Below are 24,065 nucleotides of genomic sequence, written 5' to 3' on the forward strand. Positions count from 1 at the left end.
TATGTTTTTTTCACTTAAGTGAAATTCTGTTTTCACTTAAGTGAAAAAAACATCCCCTTAAGAGGAAATGGGATTAAATGTTAAAACGGCTTGCCACATCCTTTATCTAAACAACCCCGAACTAGTTGACCAGGTCGGTTTTGAACGTCTAAATAAACGTTTTTCTTCGATAGTTTGTTTTTCTGGTTGTACTTTGTCTTCTATGGAGTACCCATGTGGTGTAATTATTCTAAATCAGAATCCTTATAATATCCGAGTCATAAAAACATTAAGTATGCCGAATATTAGAAACAGTTTACTCGCTGTTGTGCACCGAGGCGTCTCTCTTCATAAATTCCCTCAATTTTTGATGTGAAATGAGGGAGATCTCCCTCTTTGGAGGTTTCAGGGGTTGACATTTATACGAACGATATACATTATTGTCTGTATATATTAAATAAACCAAGTAGATCAATAAAAGACGAAATCAATAGTATACAATACACACACATAAACTATCCATTACTGTGTAGTTTCATTAAAATGTTCCATAAATTATGTTGTCTCCCTTCAAACACGCGTCATGGTGGGATAATTGCAATGGAAACATACAATATCAAACCACTGACTAAGATATATGTCCCTTTAATAAACAATGATGGCCGTACAACGCAAAACGTATAGTCTAAAAACTTGCTTCCAGGTGAGTGAACCGAGACAGATCAGTATCCACGTGCTATATTTAGTAACGCATATACACCCCAGGTAGTATACTACATCGAGCATTCGTCCTGGTGTTTGAGAGTGTATATGACGTACAGGCGAAACATTTGAAAACGTTCATATTATGTCTGGTCATACATCCGACGGGGACTGACGACATGTCCCTGTACTTTGGGACGATGTACGACATCGCTCAGGCTGTTGTTATCGTGGTGCTGTATTTGGTAGCCATTTTTGTAGTGATCAGTGCAATTCGAGAACGATGCAAGAATCGCCGACTAATAATTGCACTAGTTGTGATAGGCATATCCATGCAGACGATTTATGTAATAACTCCTTACTGGACTGGTATCAATACACACAACTATAACAAAGGTGGCGTGTCTACAGACGATCTTGGTGAAAGTGCAAACACTAACGACCTCATTTTAACGAAAGATACATCTCGTAAACAGGACACTCGATTGTATGGAAATGTGATTGTTTATATGACGTCAGAGGAGGAATTTGCACAGACAAAATATTCAAACGGAGATACTAAATTATTGCAGATGAATAATAAGAATGACGTTGGAACAACGAAGGCCAGGCTATTGCGTTATAAGAATCTCCGATGCGCCGACCTCAGATTATTGTCACTGGTCCACTGCAGTTTAGTGTTTACATCCCTATTGTTAGCTGCAGTCAGACAGAATGTGCCAGATAATCGTCAGACCATGGTCAGATGTGTTGTGTTGGTATACGGTGCCATTTTGACAGTTATTATTGCCATTCTGTACGCGTTTAGAACGTCTAACAATACCGACATATTATCATTTGGACCCCTCGCGATAAACTTCCAGCTTGTTGTTTGCTCACAGGACGCCTTGGAACAGTTTCTGCCCATTTTCCTCGAGACAGTGTGTCTATTTGGACCGTGCGTCGGCATGCTTTTGGTGGCTCTTTACAGAAAAACAGGTAATCATTCAAAATGCTCATACGGCCTTTTGGGACGATGGCATAACACGACGTCCGTTGTCGACTATTTGCTTAAATGAAAGTTTCCTTCTCAAAGAACGCTGAAATAAGATCAATTAAATTTTATTTGAAGATTTTCTAGACAAGTTACAAAGTGTTGCAGAGGGCTAAATACAAATCTGTTAATTCCCTTGAATTTACTGTGACAGATATTAGCGATATGCTACTTGCTAACGATGACAAAGCAAATTTGAACATCCTCTTATAACGGATGGTCTTATTTTTGAAACCAGTGGTCTTGCAAGTTCCTTTTAAAACAGTATTAACGGTTTAAATCTTACTTTGTTTAATTGTTTTGGAGAGTATTCTTATAAGATTTAGGTTTTTAATAGCTTGTAAGACGGACAAGGAGTCGTAACAGTGGTTTGGCTTTGTAATATTGGGGAATGGCCAACATCTAACAGGTGGTCTCCCGAGTCACGAGTGAAGCTTATAATCTAAATCGAGATTTTTAACCTGTAACATAGCATTACATAGATCGGGCGAGATAATATGCTTGATTAGTGTTGATTAAAACTGATGTGGTCGAATAACAAGACACGTTTAGTTTAGTTCTGTATTTTCCGATGCATATTCCGGGTGCGGAACAAGTCTAACCATTGGTGTCGTGTGTCACTTGTCCGGTATAATGAAACTATAACAATGCTGTCAATAATTCGGATTTGAACTAATATGGACGGAAATGCTTTTCCACAAACACTACACACTAAATGATGCTGATTTCACGGATGGAAGCCGATATAACTAATGGTATCAAACTATCAACCATGCGTGTTCCTGCATGATGTCCCGGAGATAGGTCTGCCAGCTGTAGCACTAACACTGTTACAGGTGGAAGCTGGGATAGTGTTCTAATAGAAATCAACCATGCGTGTACCTTATGTCTCTGAAATATGTCTATCAGCTGTGTAACTGGCGGATATCAACCAGGCGTGACTGTTGTGTTGAAATGTTGTAATATGTATTCATGCATGGATATGTAACCATTAGCTAGCTTAAAAGACATGAAGAATGTCAACAATAAGCTTAGACCAAGCTTTCAACGGCACCAAGACTGTGATTCTAAATATTCTGGCTAGGCGATTAGGTGGCGTAGATCTCGAGTTCGAGGCCAGGTTAGGGCACTTGTCATAAATAACTGCCTTTCTTTGTCATTTGTGTTACTATGTGACACACACACACATATATATATGTATGTACATAACTTAGCAACACAAATGACGAAGGAAGACAACTTTTTGACTCATGCCCTGACCGGGCCTCGAACTCACGATCTACGGCACCCAATCGCCTAGCCAGAAATACCCGCAGCCTATACCGCTGTGCCAAATCGGCGTTCTTAAAAAAGAACGTTTCCATGGCGCAGTGATGGTCGGCCCGATACCATGACATGATCATTGTGGAAGTCGTCTATAATATGATATGAATACCTGGATCGCAATGTATTACATACATGGATACGAATTGTACATATATTATATATATTTCTCTCGGTAAAACTACGACATATGTAGGTATATATCTATTGGATGACACAGCCACCCTATAAACTAACCAGACAGAGCTGCAGACTATGAGAACATACCTGGTAATCATTCCATTCGTATGAATATATTTTATTTGCGTATATTTACATTTCCACTTCGCTCCGCCTCAATGAACATAGTAAACTCAGATCACTTCATTTCCCGTTGAAGATTTTGGGTCGCGTGCTTCTGTTCTGAGAGACGAATCACTTTCTTGCCGGCGTGTGAATACATTCACCGAGTTTACAATGGCGATCGAGTTCTATACCGCCTCAGACTTGAATGCACTTTCATGTTGTGAATTGTGTAACATTGTTATAAACGTTTATGAACACAAGTGGAATAGCCGCTTTATGTGCTAATAAAAATGCCAGTATAAATAAAAATGCCAGTATAATGCAGACAGTTTAGAAAACAGGATCTGACAGAACACCGACACTCTCGATAGCACCGAGCTCATGACCTACGTAGTGCAGTAGGTCTAACGTTAGCTGTATCTCGAATGCCATGCTTAATACCATTTCAGTGGTCACAGAAAATAAGCCTAAATTTAAACACTATTTAACAACACAAAACAGACTAGTAGCAGAAGTATGCTATAGCGAGAACAGGGACACATTATTGTCGTAATTTGACTCCATCTAAACATATGGAGGACACAAGTTTCCGGCCGTCGAATACCGCCAATTTTCAAATCAATGTTTCTTTACCTACTATTATCAGAATTTACATCCCAAAACGCCAGTGCGACAATGAAATCCAATATTTCAAGAACACCATGTACATCACCAGCTAACCTGCGACTAAAATCCACATTGTTACACTTTTTCTCGAGCTCTGAATATCCCGGCTAGACTGCATCACATCATTTTTTTAACCGAGTCCCTGTGTCTAGAGTGACCAAATCACACACATACTATACTGCAATCTAATTAAAATCTGGATGGTCATTCTCACTACGTTACAGTCAACACTGCACTTAAAATTCGTATCTATATGGGTATTGCTAAGTTTGTATTATACAATATCATAAATATTTGTTATAAATGAATATTTTACCTTGAAAATATCGTATCTATGTGTATCAACATCGTAATAATCAAAACGTGTATGGCACTATATTTTGTGTTGCCTTGGCGACGAGAATAGTTGACTGTCTGCTGTTCCACTACTGTGCACACATGTACGATAAGTATAACAATGTTACAAAGTGACGCACTTACGTCACACTCTTGCGACCGAATTTTGCAATCTGGTGGCGAAGTTTTAAATTTGGTTAACGTAAATATAAGGATTGATTGTCAATTTTGTTGCTTGCATGGACTGATGAAGGGAAGTGAACCTCGTGCAAATGGTACATGAATTGCTTCGCAGTTCACTTCATTTGCACGAGGTTCACTTCCCTTCATCAGTCCATGCAAGCAACAAAATTGACAATCAATCCTTAAGTGACGGTGCCATTCAGTGTTTGAATGATCGAAATTCGAAATGTGACTCTTTAATGTTTTTATACAAGTGAAAGATGGTAAATCTTCGCTATCGTCATATGATAGACACTTCCTATCGTATGGCCTTCCATTCCCTTATGGTAGAGTAAACAAACAACTCCAGCGAATACGAAATCATACGATCCTACCTTGGACTCCATATATATCTTATTAACCAGAACAGGGTTTTTTTTTGGCATATGTAATAAGAGCGCAGCTCATCGCGCCCGAAGGGCGCGAGAGCGAAGCTCTCTTTAAGACAACACGTGTATAGCTATATTTCCAATCAAATCTATACCCCTTCAACTTTGAACTCGTGTCCCGCGGGAAAAGTCGCGCGCCTCCAGTAGAGGCAGCCATGTTTGAAATCTCATTCCCTACACGACGAGATCTGACTAATTTCTCTCTCGTCGAAACAAATAACTGAAAGTTAGTTCAAATTACTTCATTCTTGAAATATCTACACAACCCATGTCAAATGTCTGATTCATTTAAAAATTACCAATGTATTTTGCGAATTTGATTGGCTTGAGATATTCCGTTGGTTACCTTAATCGGAACCCTCCCTGTTTCGGTGCTGATCAAATTGGATGCGAGAGTAGAATACGAGGTTATTTTGCTGCATATGTGCGTTACATAGAAAAGTTTTTAATTGCATTATCTTTAGATAACAGCATCGTTAGCACAACTTTCCATGTTACAACCGAAAACCCTGAAATATTACTGATTTGAACACCCCATTCAGAATGGCACTGTATTGTCGTCAAGCGTGACGTCATAAAAATTCAACGTCAAAGATTTTGCCACCGATTCCCGCGCTTTCTCAGCGCATATATTTTATATAAGTTATCATTGTGCAGTGTGTATAAACACATCTTTGAATGAGGAAATTCCATTCTGTTTGTATTAGTCTAACTTTCCAAAATCTATGTGATGTTCTATTACAAACGTCCACGTTATAGTTCTCATTGTCTTAGCATACAGTGAGGACGTTAAGTATACCAAAATTCCCAGGAGAAAACAGACTTAGTAATTTTCTTTGTGTGGAAAATGAAGCCTTATTTCACAACTTGTCCAATACGCACTCACTTCAGATTAAAAACCTCGATGCATGTTTATAACATATCTCAAATAATAGTCTAAGTGAGTGATTTTGCTTCTTGTTACTTCTACCACGGACTTAGATATACATACTAACATATGTCCGTGCTTCAAAAACAAAACAAAAACAAAACCCAAACCCATAACATATAAGTTGCAAGTTTTAATTGTAAATAGTTTATATATTGATACGATTGCCTTCTAGCCCTTTTGCTCAGTCTGTAAAGCGGCTGACCAGCAAAACCGGGTGTCGCGGGTTCGATCCCGGTGGAAACACACTACATACTTGCTTTTCTGTTACTGAAGCTATAGGAAAATGAGAGGCTTCGTTGGGGATAAAACCTCGGTTAATGTGTGTTCGGGGCAGGTTTTAATTGTAAATTAGTGTACATAGTAATACGATATATTTTTGTTGTTGTTTATTTATTTATCTATTTTTTTTTTAAATCGGGGATGTATAATTAACAGTCTATATGTATTGGTTTAGGACCTAATATTGGCCTAGCTTGTACATAGCATACTTTGCAGACGCGTTGTGTTATTATTTTAAATAAGTTACCCCCCCCCCCCCCCCCCCCCCCCCCCCCCCCAAAAAAAAAGTATATATATATATATATCTGAAAATGTGGTCAATGTTCTTAGACTGTTATTCTCAGGTCCCCGTGTTTCCTTCTTGATTAACGGTAAGTCAGGTGATTATAGCTGCGCTCTTCTAAGGCTTTGCCTTCATTCATATTATGCTTGCATATGCCATAAGTGTAATACACCATCGAGTATTTTCCAATGGCTGCACCAGTCAGAAATGGAGTGTAACGTCATAATATGGATAATGATGTTATATGATGAATTGAAAATTTCGCAACAAAATGACTGCCTCTGCTTTCGTCCTCAACATTTTTCATAAAATCTCATCCGATATGAAAGCTATATATAAAATAACCAATCACCAAATGTCAATGTACAAAATAGGGACAGATTTCGAAATCTACTTTCATTGTCGTTTTATCGTGTTTGAGTTATTATTTTATTAATACATTTGTATATCATTATTTTCTACTCTGTGCTAAAGAATATTAATTTCAAATGATTCAAATATGATTATTCAAATTACTGAATTGATATTATTTCATTTGTAGGGCATAACCAGGGGAAAGCAGATAGACGATTCAATGTTTTTCAAGAATGTCGAGCAGAACACGAGGAGGACTGTATGGCATGCAGTGGAATGAATGATATCCTCGCCACTATTCTTGTGTTTATCGTTGTCGTCCTTTTCACCGCCCGTTCTATACACTACATATACACCTACGTAACACACGGCCAGTTTTACGATATTTGGATCATCGCTTGTGTCATGGTAATTTGTTCTACCATTTCGTTGAACAATGTTTTCAATATGTTTTCTCCTAAGTTAAACAGCAAAGACAGTATTGTCATCGAGGAGAAATCCTCGCTTAGGGAAACGAAAAATAACATTTTATAAAGGTTTGCTTTTCTCTTGTGCAGTTCATAGTCAGTATCATATATGGAAATCATTCAGCAAAGCAGAGGTCTCAGAGCAAAGTAAAAAAAAAAAAAGAAAAAAAGAAGGAAAAACTGAATATTGCAGGAAAAAAAGGATGAGATAGGAAAACCAATTGTAGCAGCATTTTAATGCAGAAGAACTTCACCGATTCTTAGAAGGCATACGTTTAGTGCCCATTACGGAAACATGCGGTAGCATGCCTTACTCCTGGACCCTGTTGATCGTAGGAGTTATATACCACTCACCCCACCCACTGCAGAATCGGTGGTTACATTAAAGAGACCAAACTAAATCTTACTCCTCTATGACAACGTATCGGATCGTGATCATGTCCTTTCTTTTTCTTTTTTCCCTTTCTTTTCTTTTCTGTTTTTTTTTCCCAATTTCTTGGTTCCTTTTACCTATTCTTTTCTTTCCTGTTTTTCCTTTCCTTCCTGTTTTCTTTTCTTTCCTGTGTTTTACTTTCTTTCCTTGTTTTCCTTTCTTTCTCGTTTTTCCTTTCTTTCCTTGTTTTGCTTTCTTTCCTGGTTTTGCCGTCTTTTCTTGTTTATCTTTCTTTCCTGTGATTTACTTTCTTTCCTTGATTTCCTTTCTTTCCTTTTTTTTGTAACATATTTTTATTATTCAATACAATGATACATGTACATGTTAAACAGAGCACTTTGTAACCTCTTCACACAACATATATGTGCTTACACATATCTACAGTCGAATCTGTATTAAGCGACCACTCTGAAAGGGAAGTTGAAAAACGGTCTCTTAATGGAGAGTGGTCTCTTTATAGAGATGGTATCTTAAATTCAATAAATGTTCATAAGCTTTTTATTCACTTTATAAATTAGCAATAATGATTGATAATATATATGAAAAATGAACCATCACTTTGAATAAAATAAAACAAAAAACTTTTTTTAATTTAATTTTTTTTTATAATTATTATAATTACTGTGCTAATTTTTAGCTCACCTGCCCGAAGGGCAAGTGAGCTTATGCCGTGGCGCGGCGTCCGTCGTCCGTCCGTCCGGCCGTCCGGCCGTCCGTCCGGCGTCAACTTTCCATTCAAGCAACTTCTTCTCAATAACCAAAAGGCCCAGAGACCTAATATTGGGCCTGTAGCATGCTGGGGTGAAGGGCTACCAAGTTTGTTCAAATGAATAACGTTGACCTTCATTCAAGGTCACAGGGGTCAAAAAGGCTAAAATCTTTAAACAACTTCTTCTCAATAACCAATAGTCCCAGGGAGTTGATATTGGGTCTGAAGCATGCTGGGGTGAAGGGCTACCAAGTTTGTTCAAATGAATGACCTTGACTTTCATTCAAGGTCACAGGAGTCAAATATGCTAAAAACAAATTAAACGACTTCTTCTAAATAGCCAAAAGACCCAGGGACTTGATATTGGGTCTGTAGCATGCTGGGGTGAAGGGCTACCAAGTTTGTTCAAATGAATGACCTTGACCTTCATTCAAGGTCACAGGAGTCAAAAAGGCGAAAATCTTTAAACGACTTCTTCTCAATAACCAACAGTTCCAGAGACCTAATATTTGGCCTGCAGCATGCTAGGGTGAAGGGCTCCCAAATTTGTTCAAATGAATGACCTTGACCTTCATTCAAGGTCACAGGAGTCAAAAAAGCTAAAATGTTTAAATGACTTCTTCTCAATAACCAACAGTTCCAGAGACCTAATATTTGGCCTGCAGCATGCTAGGGTGAAGGGCTCCCAAATTTGTTCAAATGAATGACCTTGACCTTCATTCAAGGTCACAGGAGTCAAAAAGGCTAAAATGTTTAAATGACTTCTTCTCAATAACCAACAGTTCCAGAGACCTAATATTTGGTCTGTAGCATGCTGGGGTAAAGGGCTACCAAGTTTGTTCAAAAGAATGACCTTGACCTTCATTCAAGGTCGCAGGAGTCAAAAAGGCTAAAATCTTTAAACGACTTCTTCTCAATAACCAAGAGTCCTAGGGAGTTGATATTGGGTCTGTAGCATGCTGGGGTAAAGGGCTACCAAGTTTGTTCAAATGAATGACCTTGATCTTCATTCAAGGTCACAGGAGTCAAAAAGGCTAAAATCTTTAAACGACTTCTTCTCAATAACCAAGAGTCCCAGAGACCTAATATTTGGCCTGTAGCATGCTGGGGCAAAGGGCTCCCAAGTTTGTTCAAATGAATGACCTTGACCTTCATTCAAGGTCACAGGAGTCAAAAAGGCTAAAATCTTTAAACGACTTCTCCTCAATAACCAACAGTTCCAGAGACCTAATATATGGCCTGCAGCATGCTAGGGTGAAGGGCTCCCAAGTTTGTTCAAATGAATGACCTTGACCTTCATTCAAGGTCACAGGAGTCAAAAAGGCTAAAATCTTTAAACAACTTCTTCTCAATAACCAAGAGGCCCAGGGAGTTGATATTGGGTCTGTAGCATGCTGGGGTAAAGGGCTACCAAATTTGTTCAAATGAATGACCTTGACCTTCATTCAAGGTCACAGGAGTCAAAAAGGCTAAAATCTTTAAACGACTTCTTCTCAATAACCAAGAGTCCCAGAGACCTAATATTTGGCCTGTAGCATGCTGGGGCGAAGGGCTCCCAAGTTTGTTCAAATGAATGACCTTGACCTTCATTCAAGGTCACAGGAGTCAAAAAGGCTAAAATCTTTAAACGACTTCTTCTCAATAACCAACAGTTCCAGAGACCTAATATTTGGCCTGCAGCATGCTAGGGTGAAGAGCTCCCAAGTTTGTTCAAATGAATGACCTTGACCTTCATTCAAGGTCGCAGGAGTCAAAAAGGCTAAAATCTTTAAACGACTTCTTCTCAATAACCAACAGTCCCAGAGACCTAATATTTGGCCTGTAGCATGCTGGGGTGAAGGGCTACCAAGTTTTTTCAAATGAATGACCCTGACTCACATTCAAGGTCATGTCGATCAAGTATGCTTAAATCTTTAAATGACTTTTAGTGAAAAGCCAAAGTGCAGAGAGACATTATATTGGTCCTGTAGCATGCTTTCAAATAACTGCAGGATCCATGTATGAAAAGATCACTGCATTGCAGGTGAGCGATTTGGGCCCATTGGGCCCTTGTTCATTATTATATGTATTTTTTGAAATTCTTTCAGCATAGCAAAATGCATCGATTTAACATGAGAAATATATTTCAATGGTTAATTAGATTACTTTCAAATTATTTATACATATATTTTTAATTCCTGAAATCTTGGTCCGGATATCCGCTCCGATTATTATTTACGTTCCTGCATTTCCTACTTTAAAAACGGCGACTTTTTCAATGGCAAATATCTGTTTTAATGTCTCAAAAAAGATAACAAATCACCATTTAACAGTAAGTTAACTGTTTATGCATTAATTTATTGTTATATTTCGCATGCAAATTGATATATCATAAATAAAACGTCTAAAAATCGTCAGAATTCTAGAACGTCTCTTCGCCTCCTCTCCCGCCTTTTGCACGAAAATTAAAACTACTTGGGTGTTATCAAGGCGAAAATGGTAATGTAAGGCATTTTGGAGACTTCTGGTCGCTTATTGGAGAGTTATTGTTATCACGGGAACGAAAAATTGTGACTGAAAACGCTCGGGAGGAATTGAAATGGTCGCTTAGAACAGAGGGTCGCTAAATAGAGATGGTCGTTTGGACAGATTCGACTGTATATAACACCACTCGTACATCTGCTCATACATTAGTACAACATACGCACACACACAAAGAAGAAATTCTGTATAATGATTATTACACAACTACATAACACCACTCGTACATCTGCTCATACATTGGTACATACGCACACACATACATAGGAAGTTCTGTATAATGATATTATCACACGCACTCAAATTATGCAGTGATTATTACCGGTATATATGGTATAGCAATACTCCGGGCATGCAAAGAGATTACTCCTATAACATAAGAGGCCGCTGGTCGGCTCTTTTTCTATCGGATATTATTTTGCCGACTGCGACCTCTTATTTCCGAAGCACTAATTCTTTGATGCAGTTTCCGCCCGAAATCCGGGCGGAACGAAATATGCTCAAAAAAACCACTTAAGTGGTTGACAGGTCATTACAACGATGTCTACGTATCATGTATGCAATATATATCCCATATATATGTCACAGACACAAATATACAGTATAATACGGTGTAGAACACACAAAATACATGCCCATGTCGTTGTAGCACTTTTCTAGTCGTTTTTAAAAATGGCTGCCTAAAGGTTGATACAAAATAGGTTTAGTTATTTCAAATGGAACGAAATGATATGGACTTTGTTGTATTCCGCTTGTAGGACATAGGTTGTAATCCATTTTTGTATTAACCGGGTAATCACGTGGTATTTCTACTATCACTAACGGCAGTATTGTCTGCTTGCGCTCTGCTCCGCTTCGGAAGAAGAAAACTTCATAATATTTGTTTGTTACGAAATTATTCTCATTTAATCATTGGATTATGGAAAGAAATATATATTGGACACCGTTGATCATTTAAATGTAAGTTGACACGCTATATCTTTTCATTAAACGAACTTTGAAAATTTCATCGTCAGCATCGGGAAAATCAGCTATGGGCAGTTAGAGGTTACACGGCGCCTGTCAAAAGTATCTCGCCGTGTAAAACCTCTAACATTGTTGGAGTAGCAAAGAGATCATTGTACGCAAAACACCAATATATACATTATGATTGATTACACACCATACAATAGAACATACATATTCTTGGTTGCATACCAATAGGACATACATATTTTTACGTACCAATATAACATATACATTCTTGTATACCAATAGAACCTACATATTCTAGCATACCAATAGACCATACTTGTTATATCATACCAATAGAACATACATATTCTCGCATACCAATATAGAGCATACATATTCGTGCATATCAATATTAAACATACATATTCTTGCACACCAATATAACTTCATATGATCTCACATACCAAAAGAATTATACATATACTGGTGTACCAATATAAACTTACATATTCTCGCACACCAATTGAACAGATACATATTCTGCATATAAGGAATGATAATTATTTATACTATCAAAGCCTATAGAAGTTTTATGCACATTGTATGTTGTGTTTATTTTTAAAAGAAGTGATAGGAAAAGAGATAGAGATACAAAGACAAAAACAAAAAACAAAAAGTAGACCCCCCCCCCTCCTTATGGAAGATAGAGAGAGAGAAAAAAAACCCAGAAGAATGGGTGAGCTGATATAGGATGAATTGGAATTTTTCATTCATACAACAAGAGATCTCTCGGCTAGTATATGTGAGGGACAAATATAATAATAAGTACATAAATTAAATAATATAAAAAAGAGAAAATGAGTTAATAGAACTAATATGAACACTAATTATCTGTTATAGTTCTATACGCCTGTTCCATTTCTTCCATTCTCTCAAATTTACATCTGGTCTTGTCACCCTTACTGTAAGCAATAAACTTTTGCACTGTGTAGTTGTCTTTAATTGTGTTTACTACGGCATTTAGATTTAACGAGCTATTTAAACATCTGGTTTTATAAATATACTGCTTTAATATTATAGTAATTTCATTGTCTACTCTGTTACTTGGAAGATGGTTGTTAAAAATAAGGTCAGTATCTATGCAAGTTTTTAGTATATATTTCCAACTTCAAATGCTGTGAAAAAGTCTTCGAATCCAAGTCAGTTTTAAAGAACTTATGAAAGATGACAGGTTAACCATCTTAAGGCCTCCTTGTGCATACACTTGGATAATTATTTCCCTCTTAATTTTGTCTGGTCCCCCGCCCAATAAATAATCAAACAGTAATGAATTAAGTTTACAAATAAATGTTTTATCTGAGTTTGGTAGCGAAATGAAAAGATGGTTACATTGAGATATGAGTAGAGATTTAATAATGTTTATCTTTCCAATAGGAGATAATGACCTTCTGCCCCATGTTTTTAGTAAATATTTAAGCTTGATAAGTTTTCTTTTGTCAAAGTTTACATTTGGTATTTCGTGGAGGTTGACACTGAATTCTATCCCTAACAATGTAAATCTTTCCTTTCCGCACTGAAGATTAAGCCCTGGTACGAAACATTCATCACTGTATTTTTTGCTCCCAATCCATATTACCGGAGTTTTATTTACATTCATTTTCAGCCCAGAAATTTTAGCAAAACTGTTAAGCTCATAAATTGATGCTCTAACAGAATTGTCAGACTCGTCAAGTATCAGTGAAGTATCATCAGCATATTATGACAACAAAATAGGACAATTTTCAATTTCAATACCCTGTATATTTCTATTATTTCTCACTTTTGTGGCTAAGATTTCGGCACATAAGATGAATAAATATGGTGCGATCGGGTCCCCCTGTCTACAGCCCCTCTTTATATTAAAAAAGGAAGATAGCCCCCCCCCCCCCCCCCCCCCCCTGATTAACTGCAGAATGAACCTTATTATGCAACGTTTTGAACCAATTAATAATACTGTTGCCAAATCCAAAGAGAAGCAGAACTTTTTCAATAAATAGCCAAGACACAGAATCAAAGGCTTTCTCAAAGTCAATCATTAACAGCATACTTGGTATATCATTCTCCTCAGAATCATGCATATCATATATTAGACGTGTATTTACCCCAACGCCCCGAAATAAAACCAGTTTGATCCTCACTAATCAATTTGTCAAGAACATGTTTAATGCTATTAGCAATAGTGCCAGATGCAATTTTATAAACAACATTCAACAATGATATTGGTCTCCAATTTTTAATAAAATGCCTAGGCCTATCAGCTTTTGGTATACATGTTATTATGCCCTGTCTTTGTGTTATTGACAGTTGTCCTGTACGGTAACCAAAATGAATAGATCTAACAATAAAATCCCCTAATTTTCCCCAAACGCATTTAAACAACTCTATTGCATTGTAAATCCATCAGATCCAGGGCTTTTACCATTCTTCATTAATTTCAATGTATTACCCTGCCTCTTTAAAAGTTATCTCCCCTTCTAAATTATCTGACTCACATTGTGAAAGTTTGGGCATATCAAAATCATTTTGCAGGTCTTCTGTATTGTTAATAGCACCATAAAGATTTCTATAAAATGAACACGCCTCTTCCAATACATCTTCTTGTTTTGTTAGAGTAATATTATCAGTGGTTAGTAACTTAGGTATTATTTTTGAAGTATAATTTCGATTTTCCAAGTGAAAGAAATACTTAGTAGGTTTTTCCCCTTCCTCTGCCCACGATGATCTGATAATGCTACCTTTAATCTTATAAGATCTGATTTTTTCTAATTCATTCTTTTTAGCAATCAGTTCTTCTATGCTATGGTTTTCTTAAGATTCAAGTTCCTCAATACTTTATTTAAGAAAAGTTTCCTGAATATTTTGCTGTTTTTTCTTAAATGATGCATATGCAATTGTTTTTCCACGGACATCCATAAGTAAGGTTTCAAAGAATAACTAATCATTAATTGTTAATTGTATTTCTGAATTAGGATTTTCATCAATATTATTTAAATCATAAATTGGTATACATTGTACAATATTGTTTTTTACCTCAGTAATACATGTGTTAACTATTTATGATAATCTAACTCATATAAAAGTGAATTGTTTAGGTTCCATGTTCCCTTATCCCGTTTGAACTCATTAAGTGTAACTGTTATTATTGGAAATGAATGATCGGTTCTATAGCCAGGTTCTATATTAGAATAGCTGACACTGGAAAGTAAACTATCAGAAACAAGGAAATAATCCAAACATGCTTGTTTTACAGGGTTTTTTCTTCTCCATGTATATCGTCTAACATTTTCAAGGTGTTCTCTAAAGACATCGACCATACCATACTTATCAATAATATCTAATATCTTTAAAACAAAATTAAAGTCTCCACATATAATGTAGTAGGCATTATCAAACTCATCTACATCGTCAGCAATTTTAAAATAAAAGTCTGGGCTATCTGTATTGGGACCATATACATTAATAAGTGTTATGTGTTTACCTTCCATTTCTATATCTAGTGCTAATAGATTCCTGTATCATCTTTTTTCTCTTTATGTATCTTACTTTCAAAGTTGTTTCTTATCAAAATGGATACCCCGCGCGCATTTCCACGGTAGGATGCAAAAAAGCAGTCATGGCCCCATTCATTTCTTATAAGTTCTTCATTATCAAGGGTGAAATGAGTATCCTGAAGACAATAAATGTTGTAATTACTCTCTCTAAGATAAGAAAACACATCTTTACGCTTTTCTCTATTAGAAAGTCCCTGCACATTAGTAGAAAAAACTATTAAATGAATGTCACTTACCATGAGAAGTGAGCTTCCAAGTAAAAATCCATATGGAAATATATCAATTTTATCACACAGAAATTTGCACACACTACACTATGAATTAATGATGGAAACATATGGGAAAATATACACATATAGGTCGGCGGCATCACGATACCTTTAAATGTCTTAACGACCACTGGAATTCCAGATTCTAGAAAATCACAGTCTAGTCCAGAATATCACAATCTAGTTTCTTAAAAAGTTTCCATCGTTCTTCAGATAATCCGGTTCCAAAGGAGTGTTGATGAGAAGTCTGCGCTTCTTACCATTGTTCAAAACTGCAAAAAGTTTACCGTCCATACTGTAGGTGTTCTTAACACAGTCCAGACGGAAAGCGTCCCTGAGAACCCGCTGGTTCTCCCGCGTAAGATCCTCAACATTTTCCGAGCACGGATGATCTCGTATTTCTCGCGACGAGTAGTAAACTATAACATTCCTTGGCTTGGCTCTGTTGAATCTCCCAAGTCTATGCGTGGTACTAATATCGTCCTTCTTCACATTAACACGTTGTTTGCTTGTAAGAAATTCAACTACTTTGTCCACACATTCATCAACTGTTTCTCTTTCCGAGGTATCATTCAATCCGACTATACGAATTGAATCTTTTCTTCCGTGCTGCTCCAAGTCATTAAGTTGTAGTTCTGTCCTTTCCCTGGCGGCATGTAGTACAACAATTTCCTGTTCTAAACTTTCGACTGTTTTCCTGAGGTCCTCATTGTCAGTTTCCAAGTCCATAATTCTACCTTCAAGACGGTCAGTGATTTCCTTGTTCTCGGCACATATGTCCATCTTCAGCTGGGAAATCTTCCTGTCGAGATAATCTCGCGTTAACATAGAAGAAAGAAGTTCATCAAGTTTCTCTTCCACTGTCCTTTAGTCTTTTCCTTCATTACTAATCCCACTCTGACGTCTGTCTTTACTTGTCGAGCTTCCTCTCGTAGAAACACCAAAGGTTTTTTCCGGTCCCGGCATGGTTAAGCTGACAATGCTTACACAATAAAGTATCGTAAGTCCAAAGACACATACAGGTAAACACACAGACAAAGCTCAGCTATACTATAGCTTCATAGTATGTGGTAAGTAGTAGTCACCGTTGTAGCTCAATCCATTGTTGAAAATCAGAATGTCATTAAATCACACTTTTCCAAATATCTTTCCTGGTTTTGTTTTCTTTCCTTGTTTTCCTTTCTTTCTTGGTTTTCCTTTCATTTCTTGTTCTCTTTCCTTTCCTGACTTTAACTTTCGTCATGTCTCCTATTTCTGTGCCTGTGTATGCAGTTACGATATGCAAATTCCAGATGTACTACAGGTATATTATCCAGCGCAATTGTTCTGCCTTAGTTATTTCTCAAAAACATCCCCGAGAAAAAAGTCAATTCTGTGTTTTATTCGATATGCAATGCATAATTAGCTATTTGTCACGTAGTTCTAGATTGTATCTGATATCACATATACATCTTGTACTTGGATTTTATCCTTTATTCAGCTTAGAAGTGATGACTGCTGGAAAAAACATATTTTTACAAACTGCAACTCTTTATATTTGTACAGTTCAATAAAAAGGAATTAAGATTCTGGTATAAATGATGCCTCACGAGACTTAATATTCCTACATTTACTACTTACTTCAATTTTAGTTTGATCATTTTCTGCCTTCACGCCTACGTATATACCTTTGACACTGTTTGGATATACACATATATCAGTATATATATAAGTATAAACATGTAGTTCGATCACAAATAAAGATATCCTGAAAATATTGTGTCTATTTTGTTTCCAGCATGTAAAGAACATAAGAGGTTGTATTCAGCATATGATAAGGATTTTTCTCATTTTAACAATGGTGATGTTGATACTTACTGTTTTCTGTGTTTTGGTCAGTTGTAAATGTCTGCGGTAAGTTGTTTGTCGAGTGGAGTGTCGGGGCTAGTAAAAGTAGTTATTGGCAGACTTGGTATGTATTGTTGATTCACATAGTAGAAGCTTTTCTTTATGGAGTATCGTCCAGAATTTATGGTCCAGTGACTCTAAACATTAGTGATGCTGGGAATATGGACTTAAAAGATTTGTGTTTAGGTCAGTTTCTCAAAATGTATTCATGTCATTTCAACAATACATTGATTATAACTCCATTATAGTATGGACATCTCATTACACATAACGTTGATTTATTCTTTTGCTGTATTTTAAAGTAAAAACCTTAGATTTTTAGAAATTGATAAAATCTTAATTTTTTGGGATAAAAAATGATATATTATCGGAACACCCGCCATACAGGTCAATTCTGGGCTAATTAACGATGTCAAATTAGGATTGTGACGGCGGCATATTGACAGTCATCAAACACGATATATGACTTCATCTAAAAGCTCAATAAGCATTCTTTCATTATGTTTTGTCGTATAATCCTTAGAGGCAAAAATCACAGTAACAACATTTTCATTTCCGATCATTTTATTGATACACTGGCAACCGAACATATAGGTAATTCCTTTCGTAAAAACTATTTCTCGGATTTAATTTTAGGGCATTGTGGACGGTTTTTGAAATGAATGAAATATGACAAACTGGTCAGTACTTTTCCATTAAACAATAACGACCATCATTGAGCAAATTATGTTGACTAAATAAAACATGCAACAATTAACTAGCTTACGATAATTGGAAGTTTATGTTTGTTTGCTGAAGCTATGACGTACATAACACGATATAAATAAAACAGAATAGCTAATACTATACCATCTCTTGGTCTCGGATTTCATCTATCTCGCGAGATTTCTTAAGTTAAATCACATCACCAAATAAGTAATAAATAAAGATACAAATTTTGATTTTTACGAGTCTTCATATTTTAATCCATTAAAAGGCAAAATACTTTAGTATTATGTTGAAAAAGACTAAACACTATATGGTTCAATAGATTTAACAGGACACAAAAGACGTCATTTAAGCATAATAAAAATAGAGGTTAAACAACGAGTGATTGTTTGATATGAAATTGATTTCACTCGAGTTAGTGATTTTTCTAGGTTACAAAAGACACGAGTTTTGCGACCTGTTTCTATCACAATGATATCGACTTGAATCAAAGGGGAACGTTGGCAAGTCTAGCCTATGTAAATAAGGTGTAAAAGTTAAGAATAATACACTCACAATTATTGTTGAAACGGATGATGATACAAATAAATTACTTTTATCTCTGCAAGCATGCTTATAATGTCAACTATAATCTTAATGCCGTGAATGATCACCTAATAATAAAATTCTATAACCTAATGTGGCGAATTATCAATTCTGTGATCATATTATCTTAATGCTGCGAATGATCACTGCTTTTATGTTAATGCGTGGAATGATCACTGCTATTATCTCTTATTATCACTTATAATCTTAATGCTGAGAATGATCACTAGTATAATTCTATAATCCTATAAGCTTAATGTTGTGAAATATCACTGCGAAATTCTAATGAAGCGATGGTCAATCAAATTGCTCACGCCTATGTTCGTTACGCTGAAAATGCTCAATCCTATAGTGTTAATGTGTGGCTAATTACCTATTCTATATTCCTACAACGTATAAGCGTAATATGACGAATGATCACCTAATCCCATAAGTCTTAATGCTGCGATTGATAACACATATAATCCTATTATCTTAATGTATCGAACGATCACTTCTGAAATCTTAATGAGGCGGATGGTCACGCCTATAATCTTAAGATTTAATGGGACGAATTATCAATATCAAAGAACCAATAAATAGTATTTCTATCATCCACAAAAACGTTAATCGATATTACACATCAGGTACGGTTCTTAGTAACGAAGACATGCTATTGATAATATTTTATTATATAATTAAAGCATGGTATATTTTTGCTGATACCAAGGGGACAAGGAAGTGATTTTCGAAGACGACATTTAAAACATAAATAAAATGAGAATATTCTGGTACAAATCAGGTATGCTGGTGGTGATAAACCATGTTATTTTAGGCGTACCCACTCATTCAGAGCATCATGGTATAATCTGGCACTAAGATAACGTCTATATATTAATAATTTCATATTGGACAACAACCAAAGAATCTTCGAAAATCCCATGTACAATCAGCATATTCTCTTATTGTCAACGACTATTAAATAAAACAGTAAAAAAAAATCATTATTACGTTTGAAATGAAACTTAACAAACTAATTATTCATCAACAACAACAACAACAACAACAACAATAGTAAGAATCAAATTTAAAACAGCTAAATTATCCTTTGTGTCATGTGGTCGACCTTATTTTTCGGTCGTTAATTACATTCTTATTTGGCTTAAACTATAACAGAATACAGAAATGATTCAACTGAACGTATCACAGATTGGAATATAGCTGGATATCAACCCAATCTAACTGTCATTTCTCAGCTCCCGATGTGATCCTGAGGCACGGAGTGAGGCCATCAATGTGATAGGTTCTTCATACAAATTGGACGACCTGTCAGGTAAAAGTTTCGAATCAGCAAGTGGACTTCTAGGAATATTGCAGAATCGACACATGGAATTACACAAGTCATGTTGTATACCGTCATTCCGTTCATTTACAAAGACACTGTGGTAGCCCCCGTTCATTAGAGAAGACATATCAGTGTCACTCAGGTTCCGGTTGTATATTGAAGACTTGTCATATTTCTCTGCTTCAAGGTAAGAAACATCGGAATTTTGATCCATTAAGCAACAAGTTTGATTTTCACCTTCTTTACTACTGAAAAAAAAATCATCAATCATCATCAATAACTTTGAATAACAGTACATTTGTTCATGTATCATGCTATGAATAGGAGGCAAAGGAGACAAAATAATCTTGGCTGGAACGTAGAGATACATATAAATACTAATTACTACATGTTTCGTTATATAAAGATGTGGGGTTGTGATTGAAGTATGTATCTTTTACTTTATTTGGGGTTCAGTTTCTTCGAAACCGCCATGGCCATATGATAACATACTATTGACTTTATCAAATCATAATCAAGACATTGTTTTACTGAAATAAATTAAAACAAACGTAGAAGGGGATTTTAGCAAACTCAATATGTTTAATATCTTCATATATTATCTTGTATTTTGGAACAAGGATTGGGCATACTGACAGGCGATTACTTCTCTTACAGGTGAGTATAACTACATTTATAAAATGTATAATTTACTGACATCGATTGTGAATCCTTCAGGATAGATTTTAACTATTTGTAAGTATGGTGGCTATTTCATCTATATAATCCGATTAATTGTGAGCACATTTGCGCGTCTTTTTCAGCACTGAGCAATTAATATAAATATATACCTGAACGAATCTGATGAGCGGTAGTAGTCATCTGACACAGAGACAGACAAATTGATATAGGCCTTTGTAGCCTCCAGCATTGCCTCTAGTTTTTGTCGTAGGTCGACAAAGGAAGGTCGACTGTGGGGTCTCGGGTGCCAACACGACAACATTATTTGATATCTGTAATTAATCAACGCTTTGGTCTTGACTCATTCAAATCAACGGGTCTTTTTATGGCAAAACGAAAAATATATTAGTTGATCAAAGGTATTTTTCTATGTACCTTGTATCTATATATTGCGCAATTCTTTTTATTGTAACAGACAACTAATTTGTTTTTTATTCAATACACATATCAAGTTCCAACATGTCGTTATATCATCACCATGGGCATCAAATTGGCATTTACTTGTATATCGACCAGCAAACTAAAATATATATATAAAAAAAACAATTTGATGAAATCTAATTATACAATGAAAACAATGAAACAGGAGAGGGATGGTCCTAAGATGGAGTAAAATTACAATAATTTTATTTACAGCAGTGTTTTTATATTACGGAACAACGGACATATTCTATACACACATATTCCAAATGCATAAACAAGCTGAAGAACCTGGTGACCAGCTGCCCTTGAAATGCTGTATATATCGCTATATACGATGTAGGTAGTTTGGTGATACGAAGGTATTGTCACTCTTGTGTCCATATCATTACATACAACAGGTATCAAACTACCACCCTTCAGATACTCACATGTCAGTACTGCAATTTCCTGGATTTTCCATTCTATATCCGTCCTTTAACAGCCGAAACAAGTCCTCATTCGGAATTCCAGGGTATGGGCTACCTCCCAAAGTCACAATTTCCCAAAGAACAATTCCAAACGACCACCTGGAAACATCACATACAATGAATGAATAAAGTGGTTCGTTAGTCGCTGGTCTTTGTTTGAGGTTTGTGCAGTTTTAGATAAAAAAGGTAATATAAAAATTATCCATACATGACATGAGCACTGAGAACATCACAATGAAATTAAATTACTTTGGGACTACGGCGCTCCACTGAATTTACACTGTCAAAAAATGAACATAAAAACAAATGACGAGGAGTCTGCATTTCTATGAAACAGAAAGGTTTAATAAGGATGAGATAATAATGATCAGAGATGTTGCAAGGGATGCAGTAGACACATTTTGGTCAATACTATGTCCCTCAGTAGAGTTTAAAAACAATTTACCAAGTTTGGATTTCTACAATGGCGTATTTGAGTAACAACATTCATATTTTGTCTTAATCCCCAAATACTACAGGTGTCTTATTTTTGCAATGTGCAGCTATAACGTATTGAAAACACAACCGATGCACTATGACTTTGGAATACCGGTATACTAAATCTCGGATTTAAATAGATACAGAATATCAATAAATATAAGTTGTCAAAAATGACTTCCTCACGTCTAAACATTATGCAGACTTGGCTATTTACCTACTCTCATTATGTCATTATGACGTCACAATAATACATCTTGCACGAGTAAGTTGACAGTAATTATTGATTTTTTTTTCTCATTCTTTTATTGCAATATAATGCTGAAAGCTTATTGAAGTGTAGAAGCTATCACAAATTAGCTAACCCCATCTTAGGCTATATGTTCAAACTTGTGGTTGCCTATGAACGACCCATAATCAAATATAGTTTCTTACACGTCGGATTTCGTTGTAAAGATCTGGTCATATATTGCTTCTAAGGCCATCCACTTATAAGGAAGTTTTCTGGCTGATGTCGGCTGATACATATTTGTCTCGTATACATCACGTGTGAGGCCGAAATCTGACAGCTTTAGACGATCAAAATCAAACATTAAGATATTTCTAGCAGCTAGATCTCGATGGACATATTTCTTCTCAGCCAGGTATTCCTGTAGAAAAAGAATAAAGCGTAATGATATTGAATAAAAAAAGTAAAAGCGCGCGAACCCTACACAAGCAAAATGTCTTAGGTGAATTTGACCTGAAAATACACTGACCTTAATTCTTTCTGAACTTCAGATGGTAGAAATTTCAGGTCAAATTCATGTAAAAATCACTTGAAATTGACCTGAATTGACATGCCTAAGTAGCAATTCACAATAACATCGATGAGGAAATGCAAAATTTATATAAAAAAAAAAAAAAAACCAACAAAAAAACAAAAAAAAACCCACAGCGATCCGTTAATATAGATATGTACTTATTTTACCGATAGCGATATATTCATACAAATACTGCAAACGTTTTAGCTGAATAGCAAGTACTAATAAATAAACTCTGGCATGTTCGGACTAATGGATAACACATAGCTTCGGTCTGTTTAATATGTGATGTTTTCCTTTTAATTCATTTTATAACCCGTTCATTGGCCGTGACGACCTCATTCGTGTCGGCAGAGCGTAATAAGTTACTGACATGTGTATATAAATACTTACCATCCCCATAGCAATCTGTCGAGCGTAGGACAATAACCGAGCTTGTGTGATCGGCGGCGTGTCAGGTTCTATTTGTGAGAAAAGTAAAACATGATATATTGGCAATTATATCGTTATGTTGCGGGTATCATAGGTGTACCCTTTTAACAATTAATGGAACAACTTACGTGTTACTAGATAGGTCAAATTGAGGTCAAGATTGGTAGTTTTTAATAGGTAATATTTATATACTGAGTAGACCATAAAGACAAGTTTCACTTGATGCTTAATTAAAGGTCCATGATACTTAAAAGGAATTAGCGGCATGGTATCCAAAGTAAAAACAAAATATCTGTACAATGTATTTCTTTATCCATGTGTATTCATAGGAATTCTTATAAACAACGTTTTTCTGGCTCGAGAATATGTGCAACTATTAAGCCTTTATCTAAAGTTAATTAAATCGGGGGCAGTAGTCCTATTTTGATACTGCTTACTCCAGTAACTGAAATTAATGGAAGGATTAGTCAAGAACATCCGCCCCTAAAAAGTTTCCATCAAACCGATTGATTTTT

At 35.9% G+C, this 24,065-nt stretch overlaps 2 protein-coding genes across 3 annotated transcripts in view; one reads left to right on the forward strand and one right to left on the reverse strand.

Annotated features, from left to right (window-relative positions):
* The first annotated feature begins 735 nt into the window (after nucleotides 1–735).
* On the forward strand, nucleotides 736–7,411 carry LOC117339935. Its single transcript, XM_033901651.1, has 2 exons — nucleotides 736–1,659; nucleotides 6,970–7,411. The coding sequence occupies exons 1-2, from the start codon at nucleotides 861–863 to the stop codon at nucleotides 7,314–7,316; spliced, it is 1,146 nt and encodes a 381-aa protein (XP_033757542.1). The 5' UTR covers nucleotides 736–860; the 3' UTR covers nucleotides 7,317–7,411.
* A 10,746-nt stretch (nucleotides 7,412–18,157) lies between these two features.
* Nucleotides 18,158–24,065, reverse strand: part of LOC117339136 (tyrosine-protein kinase receptor TYRO3-like) — a 69,345-nt gene continuing 63,437 nt past the window's right edge. For both annotated transcript variants that reach the window (XM_033900549.1, XM_033900548.1), the window contains exons 18-22: nucleotides 23,512–23,579; nucleotides 22,751–22,965; nucleotides 21,800–21,937; nucleotides 21,059–21,220; nucleotides 18,158–20,476 (exon numbers count right to left, since the gene is read on the reverse strand). In XM_033900549.1, coding sequence (XP_033756440.1) covers nucleotides 20,122–20,476; nucleotides 21,059–21,220; nucleotides 21,800–21,937; nucleotides 22,751–22,965; nucleotides 23,512–23,579 — 938 coding nt within the window. In that variant the 3' untranslated portion in view covers nucleotides 18,158–20,121. The remainder of the gene's footprint in view (nucleotides 20,477–21,058; nucleotides 21,221–21,799; nucleotides 21,938–22,750; nucleotides 22,966–23,511; nucleotides 23,580–24,065) is intronic.

Source organism: Pecten maximus, chromosome 12 (assembly GCF_902652985.1).
Source record: "Pecten maximus chromosome 12, xPecMax1.1, whole genome shotgun sequence".
In the NCBI taxonomy this organism is placed as follows: Eukaryota; Metazoa; Mollusca; class Bivalvia; order Pectinida; family Pectinidae; genus Pecten; species Pecten maximus.